Source organism: Lagopus muta, chromosome 4 (genome assembly GCF_023343835.1).
Source record: "Lagopus muta isolate bLagMut1 chromosome 4, bLagMut1 primary, whole genome shotgun sequence".
Lineage (NCBI taxonomy): Eukaryota > Metazoa > Chordata > Aves > Galliformes > Phasianidae > Lagopus > Lagopus muta.
Window position 1 is genome coordinate 59,871,740 of NC_064436.1, and position 26,956 is coordinate 59,898,695.

At 38.1% G+C, this 26,956-nt stretch overlaps 1 protein-coding gene across 1 annotated transcript; it reads left to right on the forward strand.

The window, feature by feature from the left end:
- Positions 1-717: 717 nt before the first annotated feature.
- Positions 718-26,805, forward strand: MAN2B2 (mannosidase alpha class 2B member 2). Its single transcript, XM_048941778.1, is given in 20 exon segments — positions 718-814; positions 817-950; positions 4,059-4,205; positions 7,700-7,805; positions 10,076-10,248; positions 11,137-11,252; positions 12,315-12,492; positions 13,234-13,432; positions 16,900-17,090; positions 18,054-18,237; positions 19,126-19,259; positions 21,397-21,653; positions 22,663-22,854; positions 23,124-23,376; positions 23,482-23,592; positions 23,678-23,870; positions 24,518-24,664; positions 25,039-25,151; positions 25,678-25,795; positions 26,679-26,805. Coding segments are annotated over 20 exon segments (3,123 nt in total). The 5' UTR covers positions 718-732; the 3' UTR covers positions 26,774-26,805.
- The last annotated feature ends 151 nt before the right edge of the window (positions 26,806-26,956 follow it).

Consider the following 26,956-nt stretch of genomic DNA (forward strand, 5'->3'; position numbering starts at 1 on the left):
CTGAAACTAGAACGTCAATAAAATAGCCAAATTATACTGCTGTCAGTGTAAAGACAGGAAGAACTATTTTGGCTGTTGATACTGACATAATGGGCAAAACCAGGTGAAACTGCAGACAAAATTCCTGCAGAGGCTGGTTGAGCTACAATGCCTATATAACATTTGTAATGATGGACTTTCATTTTTCCCTTTTCACAAGGGCTTTCTGCAGTCACAGGGGCCAGCTCCTGCTAACAGTGATAAAACAAGGGAGAAAACCAATTTAAATGGGATCAGAAGGTCAACCGCATAAAATAAAATCTTAATCTTACTACTTCAAAGCCCTCAAAGACAATAATCCATATTGCAGCATCGTGCCCTGAAATAAAGAACTCCTGTCTCATTCGAAATGGAATTTCCACCAAAAAAAAGAAAAAAAAGAAAGAAGGGAGAGAGGGGGGGAAAAAAAAAAAAAAAAAAAAAAAAAAGGAAGGAAGGAAAAGCAAGGAAGGATTTATATTCGTCCGTGCCCAACTCATCATCTTTCTGAGGAATCTTATTTAACAAAACAGTTCCAGAGGCACCAGTACGAGGCACCGAGCAGGGGCTGGAATTCCCTGGGGGCTCGCACCCTGCAGAATACATTGGGGCTGCCAGCACCCCACGGGGACAGGTGCCGTCCCGCATCCTCTCACTCTAAGCTGAACCGTTAGCCGCGCTTTGGCGATCAGGCCCAGCAACCGCTCGCCCAAGATGGAGCCCCCCGAGCCGGGAGGCGGGACCCGACCGCAGTGGGGCGGGACGCGGAAGCTCGGCCGGCCCCGGGTTGCTGCCGGCCGGGCCGCGGAGCCACCATGGGTCTTCTGCTGCTGCTCATCTGCCTCGCCCTGCCGGCCACCGGCAGCGGGGAGCTGCGGGCCTTCGTGGTCGCCCACAGCCACATGGACGTCGGCTGGGTGTACACCGTGCAGGTGGGGCGCCGCGCCGCTGCCGGGGTACGGGGATGGCAAGGCCGGGCCGGGCGTCTCCGCTGCCTTTCTCTGCTCGGCCTGCGACGAAACGTCCTTCGCCGTCCTGGAGGCCGGCTCGGCACCCGCTCGCTGTCTGGGGCTCCAGGTGCTGGCCTGGAAAGGCGGGTCCGGCTCTAGGGCTGCCGCACTCTGGGCTTTGCTTGTACCGGTGTTCGGGTGCTGACGAAGTGCTGTGCTTTGTGTTCTGTGGGGTTTTCTTAAAGGGAAAAGTCTTCAATCTAACAAACGGCGTGCTTTAGTTATTTTGCATGCTTTCTTGGTCTTTTAGTTTATCCTGTGCCTAAGCCAAAACCCAAGAAATATTGTAGGTGTCCCTGTTCTTTGCAAGGCAGTTGGACTAGATGACCTTTAAAGGATCCCTTCCAAATCAAAGATTCTGCGGTTCTGTGATGAAACTTCAGTCCTCAAAGACTCCTCTTCCCACTGTCCAGTGTGGAGGTGGTGCCTATGGCAGCACAAGTGTAGCAGCAAAATATTTTTAGCTAAACAAGGAGATAGATGCATAGGGAAAAAATAAATCTAGTGGGACAGAAGTACCTTTTATATCTGTTGAGCTAAATCCTGCATCCTTTTTCACTGCTCTGTTTTTTTAGGTTATACAGAAGATGCTGTGGATACTTGACTTGCTATAGTGCTTTGGCATCACATCTTTGAGAGTAACTAACGAAAAGATTTTGGCTCACCAAGAAATCTGTTGTGCATGTGTTATATTTTTAAGAAGCTCAGTGAATTTCTCCTTTAGTATTTCAAACTCCCCAAGAGGACACAACATTAATTTTTACTATTTATTAATTGTATTTATGCAGCTAGTGACTGAAGAGCTCCTCTAAGATAATGATTTATTTAAAAAAAAAAAAAATTCAGTTGCTAGAAACTTCAGTTCCTCTGTTATTAAATTATGAATGTCAAAGATTACTTTGGTCAAAAAGCATGAAGGTTCCCTCTCCATTCTTTCACATGCTTCTGTAGTAAGATGAAGCCTGAAGGTAATTCCCTGCGGATGTGGTCCCAACCTGCTGTATGGGTTTGCTTAGTTATTAAGTTTCACTTATACTACTTTTTTAGTGTTTCGTTTCTGTGTTTATAATGTGGAAAACATTGGTCTTCATTGTGTGCTGGAAATTATGGTGTTGATGGATGATTCCAGTATTAGATGTTTAGTAAAACTTTGTTTTTCACCTTCAGTGCATCTTCAATGGCAATCTGTTGCAATCTGCTAGTACCAGTGGTATCCTAACTTAAGTGAAATGTGGCATTTCACTTACATGTCTTACTGAAGATGTGAAGAACACCTCACCATTGTCATAATGCTGTATGAAAAGCAAAGTATAATTCTTAAATCACTTTACAAGTTTAAAATCTACATATAAATAAGTGCATTTTTGTCCTATCACTGCTTATTGTTTCATTTCCTTAGTTGATAGAGGATATGTATTAGAAAGGAAATTATTATTATTGCTTGCTGGTGGCCTGGCTTGTGAGAACAATTATTTTTAATTCACTCCCAGACCACTGGGCTCTATAAGCTCTGTAGGAGTTCTTGATTAGCTTGATTTCGAGTCATATCTTACTCTCCAAAATACATGAAGAAAGTATTTTTAGGAAGTTTTTGCTCTGAATGTTTTAGTACTGTGTTGCATTTCAAGAGTCCTTGATCAGCTCTTAGAACACAATGTATTTTGCTTAACTATTAAGAATTTAAATTAAGCTTATTGTCATAATCCCTGTAAATAAAGGTTTTAGAATATATAGTTTGCAGCTGATTGCTACTGACACATGAAAATTTAGCAATCGCTTGAGTAATAGTAAAACTTGAAGGCTATTCCCTTTCTGAAAATTGGATAATAATGAGTTTCTAATCATAGTCTTGATTTTTTTTTTTTTTTTTTTTTTTTTTTAATGAAGTCATTAAGAAGTGATGAGTAAGTCATTGCAAGCAGTTGTTTACATATGCTCTGAATTATTCTAGGCCCTTCCTCCTACATTCAGATGTTTTTGCTTTTCTGATGACAACCTTTAAACAAGATAGCAAGATTCCAGTTGTGGAAAGGAAGGACATGGCAAAAGTTAATTTCTTATTTTGAATCACATCGTCCTGCTCTTATTTCAGAGCAGACTTTTCTTTTTTGGAGGAAAATTGCACAAATTAAAACTATGGATTAAAATTGTGTGTCGTGCCTGTTAGTCTCAGTTGCATGAGGGATGTCTGTTAATCACTTTCAGGTGGATGTCTTACATGTATTCTTTAGCAAAAACCAGTGGCATCGAGTAGAAAAGCGATATGGTTGATGTTAAAACAACTCTGCTGTTGTAGCCAGGTGCTGAAACTGGTGCAACAGACATTACAGGTATTTTCAGGAGCTCTTCTGTTGCCTTTAGATGTTGAATATCACTTTGAAGTTAAGGGTAAAAGACCAAATCTGGACAAACAGAATTTTTTTTCTGACAAGGGAAAGCTTACTCAAGAAACATTAATGTGTGTACTTTTAAATTAACATGATGTTGCTAATTTGATAGCACTGTAGCCATGTGATAGGTTATTTGATGAGTTCAGTTGCTGTGCTTGCATGCCAGTAAAATCCATAGGCCTCCTTGTAGAATCAAAGATGCTTTAGGAACAGGAGGGGTAGGTGCGCAGATTCTCGTGTCAGATTATTCTACATCAACAGTCAGATTTGTTCTAAGAGTCCTTTACCACTTTTGTTTTATTCTAAATCAAGGAACAGACCTCCATTTTGTTTGACGGAAGCCTAATGCTTCTCACAAGAAGGAACTTTCTTTTCACTTTGAATATGGCTCAAAAAATTACTTTTTCAGTCTTAAGAGTTCATGACTGAAACCTCTAGGGCCATAATTGTGAAATTTTTAATTTGTGCAGAACTGTTATACCAGAAACATACACAGACAGCAGAGCATGCTTGCTCTGCGAAAGCCGTTCTACTGATGTTCTAAATAATCAAAAGAGCAGAAACGGTAAAGCCCAGTGAGTGTTCAAAACAGCCCTTTAATATCAACAAAGCAATATTCTTTTTTTTTTTTTTTTTTCAGGAGAGTATGCATGCTTATGCAGCAAATGTCTACACATCTGTTGTAGAAGAACTAATGAAAGGTAAGCAGCGCAAATTTATTGCTGTGGAACAGGAATTCTTTCGGCTCTGGTGGGATGCAGTAGCCACGGATACACACAAGCATCAGGTAAGTTGTACTGAAGCCAAGTGTGCTTCTAACAAACCATCCGTGCGTTTTTTTTCGAAGGGTGAGAAGAGGCAAAGTACTTCAGCATTTGATTTTTATCCAGATCTTGTGTAAGTTAAAGAACTTTAACTGCAGGCAGTTGCAAGAGGTTAAAAGCTAAGCTGCAGATCAGAGCAGTAGGTGGTGGTGACCTTTGCACTGAAGACTCTTCACACTTTGCAATTGTTTTTTCATCAATGAGTTTCTTGTTTGGTGGCACAGTGGTGTAAGATGGGCGATTCTGAAAGAACCTGTGCCTCTCAAACCTCTGAGAATTACAGCTGCCTGATGCTGTTCACAAGAAGGAACTTCTTTCTTTGCAGTTAAACATTGCTCAAAAAATTGCTGTTTCTAAGCAGTGTTAGTGTAGCTAAGGGAAAAACATATGATTCAGCAACAAGAATTGTTCCTTGGGTTTGTTTATTGAAGAGCCACGATCCATTTGAATCTTGAGAGTTTTAACTCAAGAATTTTTTTTTCCTAGTAAATACTTTTTGACATTTGGTTTGTTACGAATCAATCGTGGTGAAATAGAAGACTGGAGTGGCAGCCTAGTGGATGGTTATGTGTCTGATTGCAGGGTATAATGTTTAACCCTCTCTAGATCAGTGGGTACAAGTGCATCTCCCTATAGGTCCTCATGTAGAACTTCAGCCAACAGCATCATATCGCATGCAGTACACTAAATTTCATTTTGTGTTAAGACATCTGCTTTGATTTTTTGGCTGATCCTGTGTGGAGTCAGTGAGTGGATCTGACTGTCATTGTGGGTCCCTTCCAACTTGCCATGATCCGTGATTCTATGAAGCTCTGTAGGTGTAAAGTGCTCTGTAAGAAACGCTCCTCCTATCTGTGTAGTTTTGTTTGTTTGTTTAAACACAGTTTTTCACTAAATTCTGAAAATTCTATAGTGTTTCTTGTTTAAATAATAGCTTGTAACCTGTGTGCAGCTTTGCTGTGCATAGGCTGCTCTTTGCCCATGGTTTGCAAGGAAGTTTTCTTGTTTTTAATTCAAAAATAGTGTTGTAAATCTGGGGTGAGGCCATTAAAGAAAATAGCATAGACTGCTTTGTGTATTGCAGTAAAGTTCTCTTTCAAATGGCGATTGTTCTTGTTTAAAGTACATTGTGTTGCAGTGACACAAACTGTAAGTAAAAGACCTATAATTCCCTATAGTTCTTAATATCTATTCTTATTATCTGGTATCTGAAGAGTAAATATTTATCGCATTTGACCTCAGCAGCACCAAATTAGTATATATGATTCAACCCTTACTTTCTTTGTCCGGATACTTGAGACTTTTCTGCATTTTAATCCATTCTCTAGTTAGTTTATAGTTGATGCTTTTCTGAAAATTAAAATGATTAAAAACAAGTTTCTCTTGAACTTGTGTGTCCAAACACTGAATCTGTAGGAGCTATGATGGTTGTTAATAGCTGACATGTTTTTAACACTAGGAAGTTGCAAATATTGGGCCTTCGAATTAGGTCGCTCTGTTTATTGTCCTGCTTTTTCCACTTGAACTCCATCGTTAACTATTTCCTTGGGCTTTAATTTTGCTGGTTTTTCATAAGTTTGTATTTTACTTGAAATGCAGGATTTAATTCTTTTTTCTTTGGGCCTTTCTGCTTTAGATTAGTGGTAGTATTGAAATCATTAAAAATTATGTCCTGAAACTGAAGCTGGTTTTACAGTTCGGGCAAGGGAGTATGTAAGACTGAAAGGCATTGCACCAGCATGTAGCTGGATGTGAACCTCTTAAGTCTCAGTACATGTTGTTCATAGGATGGTTTAGGTTGGAAGGCCTTAAGGATCATCAAGCTCTAACTCCTTACCGTGGGTAGGGCTGCTGGTCACTAGATCAGGCTGCACAGGGCCCCATCCAACTTGGCCTTGAATGCCTCAAGAGATGGGGCATCCATAACTTCTCTTGGCAGCCTGTTCTCTCAGTGTTTAATTTTGTGAAATATTTCTGTCTCCTTACCCTGACTTGATGTTTCAAGGCAATAGTTAGTGGGGAAAAAAGATATTTAGCTGCTTATCTAGTTTGTAGAGGTGGGTTCATGTAAGGAAGTACTGGTTGTTGCAAGATCTGCAGATGTGTTCCACTGTTGTAGCAGCCTGCTGCTCATAAAACTGTTACGTTTCTTTCCTAAGTTCCCCTGTCCTTTTTCTCAGTTCAAGTCAGTGAAAGGCATAGTGTATGTAGATATCCATTTTTACTTTTTTTCCCCCTTCCTCAAGTTGGATATAATGCAATTTACTTATATTATTCTTCTAGTATTTTCAACCTCTGTGTGGTTCCGTGAAACTTAAATGAAGTTTCTGCAGTGCAAAGTCTAGTTCAAAGATATCTTTTTTGGACATCCATTCAAACATGGAATAATAACCACAGATGCTTTTCATGTAGGTCAGGACCAGTTCTATGCTGACACCAGATATCAGTTATCTGGTCTCCCAGCATGCTAATCAGTCACCACAGTCAGCTGGAACTAATTTATGAATGCTGAGCCCTGAAGCATTTTCACAACATTGTGAATGAGAGAAATGATTATAATCAGAATTGACAATCTGGCATCGTATCTGAGCAGACACAGGGGCATTCGCTGAAGGTTCCTGGGGAAATGAACATAATAGGCCTGGAACAGCCATCCTACATGACAGATATTTAACAATAAACAAACAGTGATGGGAGAATAAAATATGTATTTATACCTCAAACTTTCAACAACTCTGTATCTTCAAAGTTCCAGGTAGTGAAGTAGCTGTAATGAAGACAGAAGCCTCACAAAGACTTTTGGAAAGAGACACAGATTGTTATTGCCCTCCCTCCACACAAACTTGTACAACTTTATCCAGCATGTTTGCTGACTATTGCACTTGACCATACGCTTGGGCTTCTAGTGGCTGGAGTTAACAAAATAGGAAACCTCAGGAGCCTGGTCATTGCTGCTTGCATATGGGGTTTCATATTGCTCTCTCATCTAGCTGCCCAACGGCTTTCCGAAGTCAGGATGGCTGCAGCAGGAGGAACTCTTCAGGAGAAGCAGTACTATCCTTTTTAATCTTCCAACTCTAGTTTAGTCTTCAGATAGGATCCTAGGCTGTGTGTGGGGACAAGAGCCTGATGTTTAGATTAGTAGATGCTGTTGTCATGATTTTATTCTGAGCAGCAGTATCTACATGGTGGTGCATCTTTGTGCCTCTGCCTGGTTTCATTGTAAGCTGAAATCAATGCACTGTGCAACCAATTAATGTACTTTCCCTCCCGACTCCCTGCTTTTCTGCTTTTCATGGCACTCAGTACAGACAGCCTTTTATCCCACTTATGACCTAGATGCCCTCTTGACAACTGTTTTGTCTAGGTAATATGCTGTGATTGAAATGAATTTGCAGCCTATTTGGAGAAGACAGAAATGACATTTATGTTCTGTGTCTTAATTTCAATATCACAGGTCCATCAGTTACTTCAGGAAGGACGATTGGAATTTGTCATTGGAGGGCAAGTGATGCATGATGAAGCTGTGACACTAATTGATGATCAGATTTTACAGTTGACGGGTATGCATGTGTGCATTTAATTTTTATCTTTTGTTGTTGTGACCTTGGGGGTTTGGTTTTGTTTCATTTCTCAACCCCCAGTTTGCTTTAAAAATATATATATTGTTCTTTAAGAACTGACTTAAGTATTTCTTTTTTTTATTCACTGATGAGTCATCTGTATAAAAAAAGCCTTTGCCTTAAAAATAAAAACAAAAACAACCTGCAGTAAACAGGGGGGTTACAAACTCCTTTGGGGCAGAGACCTTTTTGGTTTTTGTCTATTTGAGGGCTAAAGCTCCTGTGAAGACAGTTATGATTAAACTGAGGATTTGAAATACTCTGGAAGAAAATACCTCTTAATAATTGAGGAATTTGGGGCAGAGGGTTGGTATTGTTTAGGTAAAGTCCTTGGCAATGTATGGACCGCAGAAGGTCACTGAGGACATCTTAACCTGCTTGAAAGACTTGCTTAATGGAGAAGCCCCTATTTATAATAATTAAGGACAGTTTCTGTTAGAAATTGTCTCGTATTTCCAAGAGCTGCACTATTTCTGATTTTAATTTTCTAGCTTCTGCTTCCAGCCATTTGTATGTTACACCTCTCCATCGGATGGTGTAAAGGCTCTTTCAGTGCTTAAGGTTATCTCCATCTGGTTGAAGTGGGGGAGGGGGAAGACAGTTCATGCCACTGTCACACTATATATGCCTAGAATATGTTATGAGGGAGTGGCATATTTGGGGGCAGGGGGAGGGATAAGAGGGTGTAAATTAACACTAGTTGCCTATCATGGCTGATAGGCCTTGCCCGTTTTAGGGCTGCACTCTGGACAGCTTCTTACATCAGAGAATAATGGGTCAGATAACAGGTTTTTCATTAGCTAAACCTGACTGCACAGTAACACTCTGTGTTCCTTGCTTGTTGGTGTTTATCTGGAGTACAAGGAGAACTGCTGCTTTTCCATCTCAGTGAGTCACCACATCACACTCAGGCAAAAAAGGATGGGGAGGGGATGGAAATTTTTTTTTTTTTTTCACTTGAATCCTATGTTTATAACTGGCTGAGAGCTTAGTACACCCAAAAATATATGGTATTTACAAACTTCTTCTTCAGTTGGAGTTAGTTGTGCAAACTATTGTTTGTATTTTAATGTTTCATTTAGTGTGCAAATGTAAATGTTGTTTAAAGGATTATTCAGATTTACTAGCTAATTTGGCAGAAAAACAAATATTAACATCATAAAATATCCCCATTATTTTTTCCTGAAAGAACTCTGCTCAGTTTCCACTAAAGGAGTATGTGGAAGAAAAAGAGAAAAAGGTTGTATCATTGCACTGTGTACACCTTGAAAAGACAAAGCCAGTGTGGATGACTGGGATGTACGTTGCTTATCTTTTCCTTCTGCCCAGTTAGCTGAGCTTAGGTGAATGGTCTAGCAAATGGTGTCTGAAATGTGCTTTACTCACTATTTGCGAATGTTTTCACTAGAATAGGTATTAACCATGGGAAAGATGGTGTGAAAAGAAGGTGCCTTGCAACCTCAGTTATTTACACATGGCCTTTGGAGTGAAGTTAGTCCAAAATGGAAAGATGTTTATATATTCAAGTAGTTACATGCACAACTCTAGAACTATAAAATAAAGATCTGTTTTGTTTTGGGTTTTTTTGATGGTGATAATCCATATGCCATGTTCTAGAGCTCTCTGTGAGGCCATCTGCTTAGCTGGTTGAGTTGTTTTCATTTAATTGGTTTACCTGAATTTATCCTGTTGTCTGGTGTCTCCGATTTGTGTACTGTTTTCTTTATTATTGAAAATCATTTCAATATAAAAAAACACTGGTTATAAATAACATCTTTTAACAATATTGCTGTTAACCTTTGTCTACTTTCTATCTTTGTGATCCTCGGTCATATTCACATTAGTTTTGTCTATTGGCTGCCTCCTTTGTTCTTTTGTCACTGACAGGAGATTAACATTTCCTGACGTTAGGTTGAATGATTTCAGTAAACCCAAGCTGAAACTCCAGCATCAACCTACTAGCCTTAACTTAATCTTTCTTTAGGTACTGTTTCTGAGGCTATCTAGTTCCTGTTTATTATTCATCCTTTATGGTGTTAATAAGGTATGCTAGGCATAGCAAAATAAATACTGTCATTGTGAGACTTTAAATGCTTTGGTAAACAGCAACAAAGAGCTATCATGTAAGTGCCTGTCATACTACATGCATATTACATTTAGCGAATGAACTTGTAGGAGCGCACCTAATATAAACAAATTTTGCTTTGCAGAGGGCCATGGGTTTTTATATGAAACTTTTGGGATCAGACCTCAGTTTTCTTGGCACGTTGATCCTTTTGGAGCCTCAGCGACAACACCAACTCTTTTTGCTCTTGCTGGCTTTAATGCTCATCTTATCTCTCGAATTGACTATGACCTGAAGGCTGACATGCAGAAAAACAAGGTAAAAATACTGGAGGACTGGAACCCATGACAGCATACCCATATAATAATCTAAACCATGACGTTATGAAAGCCCTCTCTGATTTGTGCAAGAAAATATAGGTATTTCTTCTCTAAAGTAACTGAAATCCTTCTCTAATATTGTGTGTGGTAGTGGTAAAATACACTGTCTGTACAATACTGTCAGTCTTCACGACTTCTGGTCATGGACAAAATGTAGTCTAGCTTGAGAAGGATGCAAAATGTGGGCAGTTTGTCATGGAATAAGTGGTCATGCAGTTAGGACTGTTAGAACTGTAATCTTTTAGAATGGATTTCACCTTCCCACAAGAAAATCTTTGGTATCTTGTTTTTTATATACACAGCCTTAAAGTGTAGAGTTTGTGTTTGGGGTGGAGACTGTCATGGCTTGGAACACTTATTTGTGACTGTAGAAGTGATAATATTCTGTCAGTCAGGGTTGCAGCTAAACACTGTTTGAATTCAGTTTGTTTCAAATGCTGCTTTCTCTTGCACAAAGTGTTCCAGTAAATATTTTTATTTTCATGATATGATGTTTTATCTTGGTCTGTCAATGCTTTTATGCACTAAATTGTGTGCTAATAAAGGCTTTGACTGGAATGAGCTGGGCATTAGGCAAAGCTGCTGTGAATGTTGCATAGAATTCAAGCATCTCTGGAGAACAGGACTCTTGTTGAATTTGATGAAACCAGGACTTACTGCCTCAAGCTTGTAGTGAATTCTGATTCTTCCTTTCTTCTTTTATGAGCTTTTGATTATCTTTTCCCATGAAAACGTTCTCAGGAACCTGGCAGTCTGGAGATTTCCAAAATAATAGTTCTGTGCTTGTCCTCGAGGATAATGGTTTTGTTGTTGTTTTGTTTTCCAGAAGCTTCAGTTTGTATGGCAGGGTTCTCCTTCCTTATCTGAAAGTCAGGAGATCTTCACCCATACTATGGATCAGTACAGCTACTGTACCCCATCGCAACTGCCTTTTTCAAACAGGTCTGAAGATTTCAAAAATAAGCAGAAATATGCTTTGGAGAGTTTATATTGAGAGTTTAAGGATTTCCTTTGATGGTGCTCGTAGAATCGTACAATTGCTTGTGTTTGGAATGACCTTAAAGATAAGTTCATCTAATTCCAACCCTCATACCGTGGGCAAGGATGCCACCCACAACAGTGTTCTTTCAACAATATTCTCCTGCTTTCCTTTGTAGACCTGTGGTAGGTCAGTGAGAAGTCTAGACTGTGGATCTGAGTCAGGTTATTAAGCACCCCCAGCTACCCACCGTGATGCATGAAATCTGCTCAGTACCTGACAATTGAATTCTCAAAAGTGACATTTTCTACTGACAGGCATTAAAAATACTTCAAAATATTGACAGACTTTAAAAATAATCTTTTCTACCAGCAGGAGTCTTAGAACTCAGGTACAACTTTCATCTACACACAAATTATGTCAGTTCCTATCAAAATAATAAATACAGAATGAAAATGGGGAACAAATCAATTACTGCAAGCAGGATATGCCCAAAACGGGACTGGATTTTTGTTTCTCTGCCTGAAAATTTAAGAACTCCAGGAAGCTTAGTGTGGATTTGGCTATTGCCAGTTGATTTTCTGTGGGAGATTTTCAGCATTATATTGGACTGAGATTGTGTACATTGTGTGTATATAGAATAGACAAATTTTCCATTTACTTTGTGGGGAAAAAAAAGAGCTGTGAACTGAAAACTTTATTATCCAATAACACACACCATGTAAGCACAGTTTACCTGGGGGAACATCCTCATTGTTTTAGACCTGGCTGGTTTGTTCTGTAATTTCTTTATTCTATGGAAGCAAGCAGTAGGGACTTGGAAAATTGCACTGAGAGAGAAAAACAGGCAACCTTCCTCTTAACCTACCTCCTAATAAACACTAAACATTAACAGCAGATGTTAACTGAATTTCTTGCTTCTGTATACCCTCTGTCAATGTTTTACCCTAGCAGCTTTTGATGAGTTTCTTTCAGTTAGCTGAATAAATCTTGTTTATAGTCTATTATTTTCTTCTTCTACCTAGATCAGGATTTTATTGGAATGGATTTGCAGTTTTCCCAGATCCACCAAAAGATGGTGTTTATCCAAACATGAGCCTCCCTGTTACAGATACCAACATCCGCATGTATGCACAGGCCATGGTGGCAAACATTAAGGAGAGAGCAGCCTGGTTCCGAACAAATGATGTTTTGTGGCCATGGGTAAGTGCATTATCATCAGAGTTTGCCTGAGAAGTGGCCAGTACACCTACAGTATGGGCAGTGGTAGGTGCTACTCTGCTACAGTATGTACTGCCCAAGTATGGAGTACAAACCATGTGACTGAGAAGTGTTTTTCTAATACGTGGGGACCAAGTGTCTGATTAGTAATTATTTTTGAAAACTAGAGCTTCCTCATACTGTCTGTGGTCTGTACCAAATCTTCTAGCCTACTCAATATAGAAAGAGATGTACCAGAGTTGTGAAGATAACCTCTTGCCTAACTATGTACTATGGTCTGTTTTCCTCACCTTGTAGTGCCTATTTAGATTACCTCTTTATGTAACTGTTTAGCACTACAAAATTCTGTGTTAAAAAAATGCTAGCATTACAGAAAAATGTACTAAGCATTAGATAGACAACATCTTTTCAGACTCGTTTTCTTATGCCTTATTCTTTATATTTTAGTTAAAAACAGTGATGTATCCTAAATGGATCGTGCAAACGCTTTTTTTCAGCGATCTGCTGTATTAATTATGTCCAACATGTACAGATAGCACTGATATACTTCTGCTAGTTTTAAGTTGATAGAAAATAATAACCCTTTCTAAATTGAATGTTCAGTCTGTTTTTGAAGCTTTGAAGTTCAAAAGAAATACCACTTTAATGTAGGTTGTTGTTAAAAAGATCCTACTAAATCATATGACTTAAAGTTATTTTACTTTTCTGTTTTTGGAATTTCAGGGCTGTGACAAACAGTTCTTTAATGCATCTGTTCAGTACTCCAACATGGACCTATTATTGGACTATATTAACAAGCATTCTGATGAGTTTGGAGTGACTGTCCAGTATGCAACTGTTGGTGATTACTTCCAAGCAGTTTATAGCAGAAATCTTACATGGGAAATAAGGAATTCTCGAGACTTTCTTCCATATTCAACAGGTAATTGAGTTAACAACTGCACACATCTGGCCCAATTGCACATATTTATAGTTTTAATAAAGGAAACTTAAAAGAGCCAGCAGTGTGTCCTTGTGGCCAAAAAGGCCAATGCATTAAAAATGGCATGGCTAGAAGGGAGGTTCTCCTCCCCTTCCTCTCTTCTTAGATGAGGCTACATCTGCAGTACTATGTCCAGATCTGGGCTGCTCAGTTCAAGGAAGACAGATATATATAAGCATTGATAAGAAGTTCTCTAAAGGGCAAAAGTCAATAGGTTGAGGCCAGACTCTTTTCAGTGGTGCCCAGTGAGGAGGAAGGGGCAATGGCCTCAAAATGGGTCAGGAACAGGAAGTTCCATGTGAACATGAAGAAAAACTTACTTAATTTGAGCATTATGGAGCTCTGGAATGGGCAGCCCAGAGAGTTTATGGAATCTCCTTCTCTAGAGATGTTCAAAACCCATCTGGGTGTATCCTTTGCAACCTACTGTGGGGAGCCTGCTTTAGTGGGGGAAGTGGACTAGAAGATCTTCAGAAGTCCCTTCCAACCACTACAATTCTGTGATTCTGTGAAAAATAGAATCACAGAATCATAGAGTAGTTTGCATTGGAAGGGACCTTAAAGACCATCTAGTTCCAACTCCCCTGCCATGAGCAGGGGCACTTCCCTCTAGATGAGGCTGCCCAGGGCCCAGTCCGGCCTGGCCTTGAATGCTTCCAGGGATGAGGCATTTGTTTACATTACCACGTTCTATAAAATAAGACAAATTGATCCAAACTTAGTGCAGAGGTTGTAATATTCATTGGCACAGCTAGCAGCAATGAATGGAGGGAGAAACCATGGGAAAAAAAAAATGAAAATAGGAAAACTCCTAGGTCTCTGTTTTGCTTGAAGTGTACATTTTTTAGTAATCTGTTTTGTAGACATAAAACTTGGTATTTGTTATTTTCTCTGCCTTCTATACACAGCACAAATGCACAAATACCTGTGGTCTCCTACAGTATTAAATGTGTGCGTTATATTTGTGTTTCTCTAAAATGATCTATAGTAGATACACAGTGCTTCAGGATCCAGAAAACTGAAAGGAAACCAGTAAACCAAAAGATGCCTTGAAACAAATGGCTGTGTGGCCATATAGAGTGATGTCCCACTGTTGCTATTCAAAAAAAATTGGATTTTGCATAAATTAGAGCAGAGATGGGAAGGGTGGTATTGAGTAATCTGAAGGAAGAGTCAGGTAACCAAGGGAACAAAGAAGGGCACAAGGTGATCTTAGACATTACTTCTGTGTTAGTGCAGTAGAACAGGAGTGGATCAAAGTGAAACAACTGGTGCTGAGAACTTAATGTTCACATGGTACGTGCTCTAGGTATATAGGCATAATCTGATTGCATGGACTGAAGGTCCAATAATACTTGGAACATACTTTCAGGAGTATTACTATGTGAAAGAAATTTAGTTTGTGATCTGTAAAGCCATTTTTTTTTTAATGTCAAGTGAAACATAGTAGGTAAGGATGACCTGTGGTTTCACTTGACAACATCGTACTGGTCCAAGCAAAACACTGGTAGGTGTACCTCCAGTCCTTACCCCACTGCCATCTACTGTAACTCTACGAGAAAATCTTGTCCTTTTCATTAAATGAAACAGCTATAAGTTTTGGGAAAAAGAATTGTGTTATAAGTGAGGCCTCAGAAAGGAAAAACATCCCCTGTAATACTGAATTTTTGTAGTATGATGTGGCACAAATTTATTGAAGTTGTTGCTTGCTTGTTACTTGCTGTGTTTTTCAGGTAAAATTGGGAAGTTATTAAGGAAGATGTGCTGTACTCACCATCCTTTTAATCCCTTTCCCCACTAAATTTGATTTTCAATCTTTTTTTATGTTAGGGCAAAAAAAAAAAAAAATAGAGAAGACAATAGATAACTTCTCATTTTCAAAACTCATTAGTTTCTTTCATTGTTTCATTTCTGGATAAAATTATTATTGAAATAACTTATATATAAAATTGTAGCTACAACTGCTTCATCACATTCTTGACGCTGTGGATTATCTCTTGGACTATTATGACCCAAATATATCTTATACATCTACAATAATCTGTAGCATGTCTTTTAACTTTTAAATAATAAAAATAACTGTTTCCTCCTGTGAGTCATTGCATGGACCAATCCCTGACTCACTCACTTCCCCTGAGGGATCATGTCATATCTAATAACTTGCTAATAAATACGTTGTGGGTTCTAACTGCTAATAGCCTTTTACATCTGAGCTCTTACCTGTATCTTTTGGTGTAATTTACAGGCAGCAGTCACTTGTCACTCGCTTGCATAATAGCAGCGCCCTTAATGCTCCATGTGGGTTCCTACACGTAGATGCAATCTCTTTCCTAAACATCGTACTGTGCCTCGCAATTACAGTGTAGATTTGAGTGCACTTTCTCCCACGTACTGTTTTGCTTCATGATGATTAATCTTCTCTCATTCTTTCTATGTCACTTTATTATGAGTCACTTATTGGGCTCAGTGTCACTTCTGACATATGCCTTGGAAACTCAAGTTTTAAGTCCCTGAAAGTTATTTCCATTCTCCATTTGTTGCACCATGTTGCTGTGCGTGTGCAAAACTTGCTTGTAACCTTGAAAATTGGAAAGGAATTAATCCTGGTTGAATTCATAGCATTTCTTCAGTTGAAAAAGAGTTTGCCCTACAGTTTTTAACCTAGAGATCCCATTCTCTAATTGTTGCTTTTAGTTGTAGAATGCTAGCAGATTGTTACAGTTGTATACAGACTTTAGAAATCACTGTCTGCAGCTTCTCTATGAAAAACTAATTCATCAGTGGTTTATCTGCTTATAAAACAACAACTAAGGAAAGATTTGGGAATTTTAAAACAAATAATTTATTTTCTTAGTTTGTGATACTAAAACATGTTAGCACAAAGGAACCATTGAAATATTTTGCACTAACCACTTGGGCACGTTTTGGTGTAGTTTGAGGTATTGGAGTAGTATGGGGTCATGTTGTCTTATCACTGTTTCTACTCCATTTTGAGGATTTAAAATTTAAAATAGATCATTTTATCTGACTAACAGAATATGGAGGATAATAACCAAAGATTATAATCTGATTTATTAATATAATGTCCTGTATTGAAATTTCTACAGTGTTTTGTACAGGTCCACAAGAGAAGTTTCTGCAAATGCTGGTCAATGCTGCAGGCAAGAGCCTTGTATCAGTAGCTGCATTCCTAGACTTATACTAAAGACTGTACTTATCTAAAGGGCATATTTATAGCTCTTTCTTTGTAAGATTTATAACTATTCCATTTGATGTATGGTGTGCAATACATAACAGTTTTCATGTGAGAAGGTGTACAGTATAGTCTAATAAATAGCAAATGAGCAGTAACTGAAGCAATTTTGAAGTAATTTTGGCCTTTGTTGGATCTCTTCAACTCTTAACAGAGCCATTCCAAGCCTGGACTGGATTTTATACTTCTCGGAGCGTGTTAAAAGGAGTTGCAAGGAGAGCAAGTTCACTGCTTTATGCTGGAGAGTCCTTTTTCACACAGTATGTCAGGAAACACCCAGCAGGTTCCATCTGCAAACACGGAGCCCTAAAGCAGCTTCAGAGCCTTAGATGGGCAGTTTCAGAGGTAAAGACTGATAGGTGTGTGTGTATGTATGTATATATACATACATATACTATAAATATGTTTATTTATATAATATATATTTAATATATAATATATAATATGTATATAATATATATAATATATTATATATTATATATATATATATATCATATATTTTTTTTATATTTTTAAAATTGTTTTTAATAAAAGTATTTATTGCACAAAGGAAACACTTCATGTGGCTCCATGTCACATGTATTGTTTTAGCAATAATTTTCCCTTGTAGCAAGTCTTACATGTAAAAAAAAAAAATAAAAATAATAATAATAATAATAATAATAATAATAAAATTTGACAAATAACTGTCCCAAAACAAGACTTCAGTCCCTTAGCCATACATTCATTGAGTGGTTACTTCCAAATTTTAAAAATGTGTAAGTCCTTTTCTCAGTTATATTATTTAGTTGTAATGATTACAATAAAAGCCTAAACAAACTTCGAGTTCTGTGATAATCTCTACTTGTGCAAGTTGGGAGAGGAAAGATTTGTTCCATCAAAATTAAGCAAGTAAGCAAGCAAGAATTTATAGACACTAGTGCTTTTGCTTGTCATGAATATTTTGTCAGCTAAGTTACTGAACAGAACTTTGTAGCAAATGAAAAATCTATCTTGCTGTGTTATTCTTGATTTTTTTTAAGTGTTTTTTTTTTTCTTCTAATACATACCTTCAGGAATGTCTAAATACTAAAAAAATGATAAAATGTAGGGGGACATCTGTGTGTATCTTCTCTTTGACCATTTTCTTCTATGTATAGCAATATGGAGAGGCAAAATGCAAATCTGTGAGTATAGTTGTAATACCTTATTATTTTAAATGAAATGTCTGAGGGTTACTGGATTTTTTTGTTTGTTATAAAAAAAAAAAAAAAAAAAGTCATTTGTTTTCCTTGTATTCTGACCTTTCAAACTGCTCTTCAATGTAAGGTCCAGCACCATGATGGCATAACAGGCACAGAGTCTCCCAAAGTGACAAACATGTACATGGACAACTTGATGTATGGAATGTTCAACGTTAAGAAGCTAATGGCTTCCATAATCTTTGATATGAATAATGCTAAGAAGAGTGAAGAGGTCTATTATATTTACAACAAAGACTCGGGAAAACCAGGTACTTTTTAAATAACTCTTCCAATTTCTTGCCTGTCTTAGGAAAGTTACCATGTTTCCTTCAGAGAGAGTCAAGATATTTACCGCCTATATTTTGTCAACCACCACTGTAAAATTGTTTACTGTATAAGAGGTGCTAAGCCTGAACTAATTAATGAGCTCTCAGATCTCGAGCACCTGAAAACAGGACTTCTTAGCTGTTATGCAGAGCTCTGACCCAGTGCAAATGTCAAAGCTGGCTCCTAAGTTCAGACTTCTCCTATATAAGAGAGAGGAGGAAGAGGTGGTATAATTACTGAACTAAGTCTACTACACGACATAATCCTATGCAGTAAGAATCATAGTCACAGCTAAGAAAAGTTCTTGCTATGATGTATTGCCAGTGAGTATAGAATAGTTTTAAGGATGCTGTTCTAAAGGCTGCATTGCTTTTTGTCTTGACTTTGGAAACTTTTTAAGCTGTCAAATATAAGCAGTGCCGTGGGCTGCACAACAGACTGATTTGGTTTTTTACAGGGCTGTTTTTAGATTAGGCTTCTCATTTGATCTTCTGTATAACTCTCTGTATAAAGTTAATTCTGCATGACAGCGAGTTTTGGTAAGCTGCTTATTTTCACTAAATGCAACATTCAACTCAGGTGCCATTGGCTGAATACAAGGTCTCTTTTTATTGGGTAAATAATAGGAAAAATAGAGCAGAAGGGGTTTTCATGAAATACTGTGAAATGTACTACTACTTTCAATCCTGAAGTGTTACTGCAGGTCGCTATGTTAAAATTTTGTAATGTAGTTGTGCCAGACAGACCTCTTCACTATTTTTCAACATCACATTTTAAAGATTGTAATTGTAGTAACTGATTATTCTTTTTGTTTGCTTATCTATGTAAAGGTACTACAGATGTTGACCATTATGTCATTGTCTATAATCCCCTGGCCTGGAACATCACCACAATTATCACGGTCCCTGTCAACATCTCATCAATGAGCGTTTATGATGAACTGGGACATTTTGTACCAGCACAGGTACTGCAAAGTTTCTTTATGTTAATCTTCTTTCATTTGCCAGTTCTCACTGACTTGATCCTACATGGTAATATAGTACATAGGAGACCAAGGATTACTTCAAGTTGGGATTTGCCTAGTTCTCCTTTAAGTGATTTGTTTGTTTGTTTGTTTTCCTTGCCTGTTCTCTCAATGAGAAATTTTTTTGGCTTTAATGTGCCAAAGCCTTTCAACTCTTGTGTGTTTGGTTTGTCCTTTGCATGCCTGTTGTGTGCCACCTGACAGGATTTTATCTAGCTTTTATGCTGTGTTTTAAAAATAAAAAAATAAAAACAATGGAACACCGTTGTTTCCAATAAAGCCTTATGGGCATAAACCCTGCCCTCCCCAATTGATAGTCCTGTTTGTACAATTGACATATTGCCTTGCATAGGAAGAGAGGTTTTAGAAAAGTAGGATCTTAGTTACAAGCCTAAAGGAAATGAGGGACAAGCAGCTTCCAAGGAAATCCAGCTCATTCTATGTTGTAGTCAAGCTCCATGACAAGAACATCTGTTTTCCAGGAGGAAAGATGATGACCTTACATGAAAGCTAGCACCAGCCTTTCACAGGGTAGTTTGCTTTGTAGAGTGCCTCACCCAGTGGCTTGAAAGTCCTGTAGGAATGCCACCTGCACAGAAAGGCCTGAAGAGGTTTGACATGCTTCCTGATGCTCCCCTCTGTCCCCAAAATGCCGTGTAACTCAGCAGCTTTTGCCTGGTGGACAGAGTTTCTCTTATTAATTTATCTGTGGCTCATTACTGTCACTATGCATCAAGGCATCACGCTGTAGTCTGCTAGGGATACACAGCAGCTGTCTGGGGTTCTGGCATATGAACGTGACGATGGCATGAGGTCTTACTGCCTTTATCAGGATGCCATTAGTCTCTTGGGTTAGTACATGGTCGTGCTTACCTATCTGCCACTTACCTCCCAGAAGTCATCTTCTCTGAATTATTTTAGGTTTGTAAGATAATAGTGGGAGCCTGAAATGCTTTTAAAGCTTTTATTTCAGGATATAGAATGCCCTCAGATCAAGCTGTTGTTTTTTACTTAAAAGTTTTCTCTTCCAGAGTTGTTCTGTAGTCTTTTTTTGCTAGGAGTTACCCCCATGTGCACATGGAGAATCACTTAAAGCAAAATTAAATCCATTTATAAGTAATGTGCAGTTAGTTCAGGATCATTTCAGTGTACATTTATATCGTACATTACTTCCCCTTGAGCGAAATCTTTAGCTGGGAGCTTTGGTCTAAGTATATGGTTGAAAGGAAGTGGGGCTTGGCAAAAACTCTGCTGCCTTTGGTACCAGGTCTAAGAGTTGCATAGTAAAGGGAGAAAATAGGATTAGGCCCTTTTAGTACCAACAATAGGAGGTCTGCAATATGAGTAAGTGAATGTATGCCAGTCCAAAGTGTGAAGGTTTAGACAGCTTGCTTTAATTTCTTTGTAATGGTAATTAAGCTCTCTGACTATGTAATCTGTATAGAATTTATGTAATTCATTTTCTTTCCCCAAATAGGAAGTAATAAAAATTACATAACATTAATGGGAAGAATATATGTAATTGAATAATGATTAAGAAAAAATCAAGATATTTTGGTACTTAATAACACTGGTGTTCTCTTTACACAAAAATATGCCACAAGATTACACTTCTTCTCCTTGTCTCTTTCTTAAGGTGAGGGTGTACCTGGTTGCTTCTTCCTCTTGCCACTTGTTTTCTCATATTCACACTGATTGCTTCCTTTATGTTTCTGCCTCGTCTGTCTAACTGATTAGTTTTAGTTAGGATTATTTTTTGTCATTATCTTTTGTTATGTGATATTAAGTCAAGATCTTTAATGCTATATTCACAACAAAGTATGATACAACTTTGCAAAGTGCTTAGCAACCTTCTTCCCTTTGCTAGCGGGGCTAAGCTTACTCTGAGGTCACTAGACTCCTAATTAAAAGCAGTATGGATCTACATTATAATTAAGAAGCATAAGACTAGCATGTGTAGAAATATATTTTTATAGTATTAGTTAATTATGTAGTTTAGAGCTTATAACACTTGAGTACAGTTCCCTTGCTAATTCATTTTCTGTAATGGAGCAATGTTGTATATGTTAACTTACAGATTCAAAGTTCAGCTGAGTCCCATTCTATCTATGATCTGTATATTCTAGTTGAAGTAAGTGGTCTGACTTACAAAAAATACAATGTTAAGCCCTCAAGTGATAAGCAGTCTGCATTTATTGGAAGATCAATTAAATACAAGCGAAAAGACGTGTTGCATTCAGGTCAGCCAAGTCAAAAACTGCTTCCTGTGTCCAGCAACTGCTACGAGATCGTGTTTGACCAAAACACTAATCTAATGCACAGCATTACGAACAGGTGAGATTGCTTGCTTTTTGTGTTTCAGATTCTGTAAAACCATTTTGTAAAAGTAAGTCCAAGTACTACACTGTGTGCCTTAGTACTGTGAGACCTAACTGAATTTTCTTCATAGTTATTTATTTTTCTCTGCCATTCGCATGTCGATACTTTCTGTGGAATGGAGGATTCTATATTGGATGTAATTTTGTACTATGTCTGTCCTGTTGTTTAACCATACAACCAGTAATAATCGAACATGACAGATCACAATATTAATACATCAGAAGAAGCTTGTTTCACTTCTGAGCTAAAGAGAAGTTTGAATGTGCAAAGATGTAAGCACATATTCTGTGGCTACAGTAAGAGCTTTAAAAGGTAAATTAAGGGCTTACTAGTTAGTAGTATTTGGAAGTCATTCTTTCTAGGAAACTACAAAATATTTTGAAAGTAAACATTTAGGCAGATGAATTAGGCAAATTTGGTTAAGCAAATGAAATGAAAGAACAATCAAGATCAATGTGAGGTTTGCAGCTTGGCTTTCTTGGCTGATGTGAATTGGCCCAATTCCTCAAGGTTTCAGTGGAGCTGTGCTTTTTGCCTGATCAGGATTAAGATAGCATCTTAAATTATCTTCACTTGACTTTGCAGGGAGTGTGAAATGAGTTCCTAAGTATCTTAGCCATAAGGAGGAGACAAAGTGTGCTGAGCAAGTGTGAATTTTGTTACCCTGTTGACACTATATCTTGTTATCATTGTTAAATGTGGAAACCTTTGCCACAGCGGTTTTCTTAGCTACAACATCAGATAAATTAATTTAATTATTCATTACTAAATCGAGGCGTTCCTCGTTTTTGTGCAGCAGCTAGTTTTAGATCCTGTAGCAGCTCTCACTTGCGCTTCAAAACATGACCTCAGTAAGTGCTGTTCCTGTTTTAAGATGTTCCTGTTTTACGGAAGTATAAAATACGTAAAAAACGTACTTGTAGGGTAATAACAGGGTTTTTTTTTTTCCCTCTGTGGTTCACAGGGAGACTAACCAGACTGTCCAGGTGACCCAGGAGTTCCTTGAGTACCATGTGAATGGAGATGTTACAAAAGGACCCATTTCAGACAACTACTTATTTGCCCCTAATGCTTCTGCTGTTCCAGTATCGCAAGCGGTTGGATTGGAAGTGGTCTCTGGAAACTTAGTGACAGAGATACGGCAATACTTCTTCAGGTGCAGCTCCATTACAGCTTCACCTCACTTGAATGTGTAGTCATCTGTTGATGTATGTGAGTTGTTCTGTGCAGCTCCTCCTCCACACAGTGGAGTTCTTGTACTCTGGAGGTTCCAGACGAGAACTGACATGAATCTGCTAAGCATAATGCTACCTTTTAGATAAGTCGTATCACTGGGGGAGGGAGGCAAGGATTGTTCAGAGTTACCTCAGTAGTCTGCTTTATAATGTAATTGTATATAATTAATAACCCTTCTTATTTTTATAGCAATGTTACTGCTCAGTATTACACACATGCAGTATTTACAAGGATGTTTTCAGTACCCGAAGGCTATGATGGGAAGTTGCTCTGTCATAGGATAGAGCAAGAATACAGTGTTGGACCTTTGGAAGTAAATCATGAGGCAGTTCTAAGAACAAGCACAAATTTGAGCACTGGGCAGCTGCTCTACACTGATGACAATGGATTTCAGATTCAGAAGAGACCATTCAAGACATATGTGAATAATACGGTAGCACGGGTAGGTGCCAAGGCATAATCCAAACTAAATGTTGTTTTATCTTCATTTTTCATCACTTTTATCTAGATTAAAATTAATACAGCATGAATTACTATGTGTTTTCAGAACTATTATCCTATGGTCCAGACTGCCTACATTGAAGATGATACCACGAGGCTAGTGCTGCTTGCAGAAAGAGCTCATGGTGTCTCAAGTCAAGGGAATGGGCAAGTCGAGGTAACAAATGCAGTTGTGTGGGTTTTTTTTATTAGGAGAGGATAGCTTTGTGACTGATAACTGTTGTGACTCATTCTCAACACAGGTGATGCTTCACAGAAGACTATGGAACAATCTTAAGTGGGACCTAAATAACAATCTTACTTTGAATGACTCTTCAGTGGTTCGTCCTGTGTTTTGGCTTATTTTAGGGACTAAGTCTGCCACCAATGTTTTGTATCAGACAAGTGGCTTAGCATTACAACACAGGCCAGTTGTAATGTTTGGAACATTTTCAGGTAACTTGTTCTATCTCCTGTGCTATCTTTAGTATCTGAATAGTTTATCTATTTTGCTTTGACTTACACTGTTAAGTTTGTAAATGCAGACTTTAAGCCTCCTGTTTGGTGAAGTTAGTATACTGTGAGTTTGAAGGCAGATTTAGAGACTGTTAATTATTTTGCATTAATTTCAGATATGGATGCTTTCCAAGTGTTTCCAAGAATGTTTCTCTTGTTACGTAATTATCTCTGCTTTTAGAGGAGAAAAAATTGTAGAGCATGTAATGAGAACAAAATGTCCACACAGGGAATTATTGCAAAGTAGCTAGTGTACTTTGCAATCAGCTTCCTGGATGCGAGTCTTTAGTGACCTTTTTGGAGTCATTATTTTAAAAATATTTGACTTATTAACTAAAACTGAAGCCTGGTAGTGGAATAGTAGTATCAGATTGCAGTGAAATCTGCTTTATTGGAAGCTTTAATACACTTCTCCAGCTCATAAATTCCTTCGGTGTTGTATCTCAGAAGACCTCAGAGGAGAAAACACAGCATCTGCTTTAGATCTGCTTTGTCAGGAAACGAAAAAATCTTTTTATGGTACTCTAGCCAGGCTTATGTACGCATGATGGATGTTTGATGTCCACTTTGTTTCCTTTTGCATGGAGGAGGTAAACCAGAGCTACCCGGGCAGCAGAGATCAGCCCACAGTTTTTCTGTAACTGTCCCACCTAATCTTCATCTCCAGACTCTGAGCATTCCAGGGTGGAGATACAGCTCTAATCATGCAAAGCAGCTCCGCACCATTCACATGGGTAGGTGCTTTCATAAGGATATCTGAAAGTTATGCTCCAAAAATCTGTCTTTCTATTTTTCTGTATTCTCTAAATAGCATTTAAGTGTTAAATCCCTCCATCAAGACAGATAATTGTCTTGATTACTTGACAGTTAACGACTGCTCTACTCAAATGGTAAAACATCTCCTATATGAGTTAGTGTCATGTCCTGTTAACAGTGGGAACAGGGTACTTCTTGCTCTTAGCACTCTGGCTAATCTTCAAAAATGGAACATAAGTTCAAATAATGTAATTGTGAAGCACAAAAAATTAAAATAAAAACTGAACAACAACAACAAAAAAATTGGTTTTATTTTATGTCAGAAACCATTTCTTGTTGTTTTTTCTTAAAGGTAAACAGAAGCAAGGTGATGCAGACTTCAGTCGTGTCCTGCTAAGAATTAGACACCTGTATGAAGTTGGGGAGGATCCTGTGCTGTCTCAGCCTGTGATGGTGAATTTGAAGGTAAATCTAATCCTTGTGGAACACCACTTAAGGTATTTTTGTTCCAAGGAGAACTGGTTCTGGAATATGTCCCATGTGATAGACTCCATAAAAGGTATGAAAATGCTGCTGTAACTTTAGCCTCAGAGGATTGCAGGTCTTATTTATATTCGGACTTGCACCACAAAAGCTATTACTTCAGATAAAGTTGTCTTAGATACAGTATGCAGACATGACAATAGCAAGATTGAACAAGGTGTAGGGCTTTCTGTTTTTTTCTTGAAAGTTAGTAAGAGTTTCAGTTCTTGAATTGCAAGATTAGTTGCTTAGAACTCTGCTACAGTACAGAGGAAGTTCTTGGCACCTCTGCTTCTTCATTCAGGTGAGCCTGTAGTTGTCCTTGTGTTGCGACTTGGAGAATCCTATGGCAGATTTAAGTCTCTACTGCTCTACTTACCGGGTCAGTGCTTTAGATAAAGTTCTGGTCTATGTATTAGATCAGTCGTTCTTAAGCTAGTCTCAATAAACTGTGATTCTTTACTCACAGTGTTTGCTGAAAGAACTGGGGGCAGTGAAGTTAGTGGAAGAGCGATCACTCACAGGCACCTGGGATGTGAACACTTTGAAGCGGTGGAAGTGGAAGACTGCACAAAACCCAAGCAAAGGTAGGTGGAACAAGACAGTTGGTGTCTTTATTCCTGTTGACTGTTGAAGCTATATGAGTTCTCTGATTAAAAATATTGCTGTATTTGCAAGATGAAAAATGTTTTGTTCGTCTACGTCACATACCTATTATCTAGCATAGTCTGCAAGCAGTAGGAATTAGCAAAGGTTCTCAGCAAGAACTAGACCTCAGTATTTCTCTTGTGGCTTATTTTACCCAGAAGTGTTAAACTCAAAAAAGATTTCTGGTTTCTACCTTTGGCCAAATTGAAGTGGCTACTCTATGAAGTCACGCTTCGTGAATTTTGTTATATGCTGATGAATTGTGTCAATCTGAGTTTAACATTGTGCTCTAGAAAAACAGACAGCTGGAGTTAAAAATCTCCCACTGTAATCAGCTTAAAGGTCTGTGTGGATAGGATTCCAGTTAGGACTCTCATTCAAGTGCTGTAGGTGACCTCATTTCATTTCCCATTCCAGTTAGTTGCTTGGACATAGTCCTTGCTCTCACAAGCATATTACGTGCCTTGTAAAATGCTTGCAGGTATCTTGGCCTGGGCAAGCTGTGAGTTTCAAGCTCTGCTTGACCTGCAGCTAGGAACTGGCTTGTTTTTTACTCATGGTGATCTAAAATGCATGACTGGAAAGTCACCCACATTTTCTGGTATGAGTCAGTGTATGAAAAGTAGATAGATTGTTGTGTATCTTAATATTAAGAATGAGAGTGCACTGTAAGTTCCATGTAACGTATAGCTTAAAACGAAGAGAACCTGTTCAAACACTAGCTTTTAAGGAATACACAAATTGCATCTGCTGATATAGAATAATTTAAATTTAAATAAAGCTCCTTCTTGAGTAAGTTACCAATGTTTCTGTGTCTTACAGGATTCTCCAATAGTACAAAGATCTCAGACGACTTTACTGTAACTGTTCACCCAAAGGAAATAAGGACTTTCTTTGTGTATTTTCAAGATCAATAAAGTCTGACTTTGTTTCAGGACTGAATATGTAATTGCTTTCCGTTTTTGTTTGTAAACATAAATGATGGTCTTGAAAGGTATTCTGCTGCTGTCAATGAAAAGAATGTCATTTTGGAATGAACTCTAAATTTAATTAAACTGTTGACCTGTGTATATTTTTAGTACTTAATTACTTACGATTCT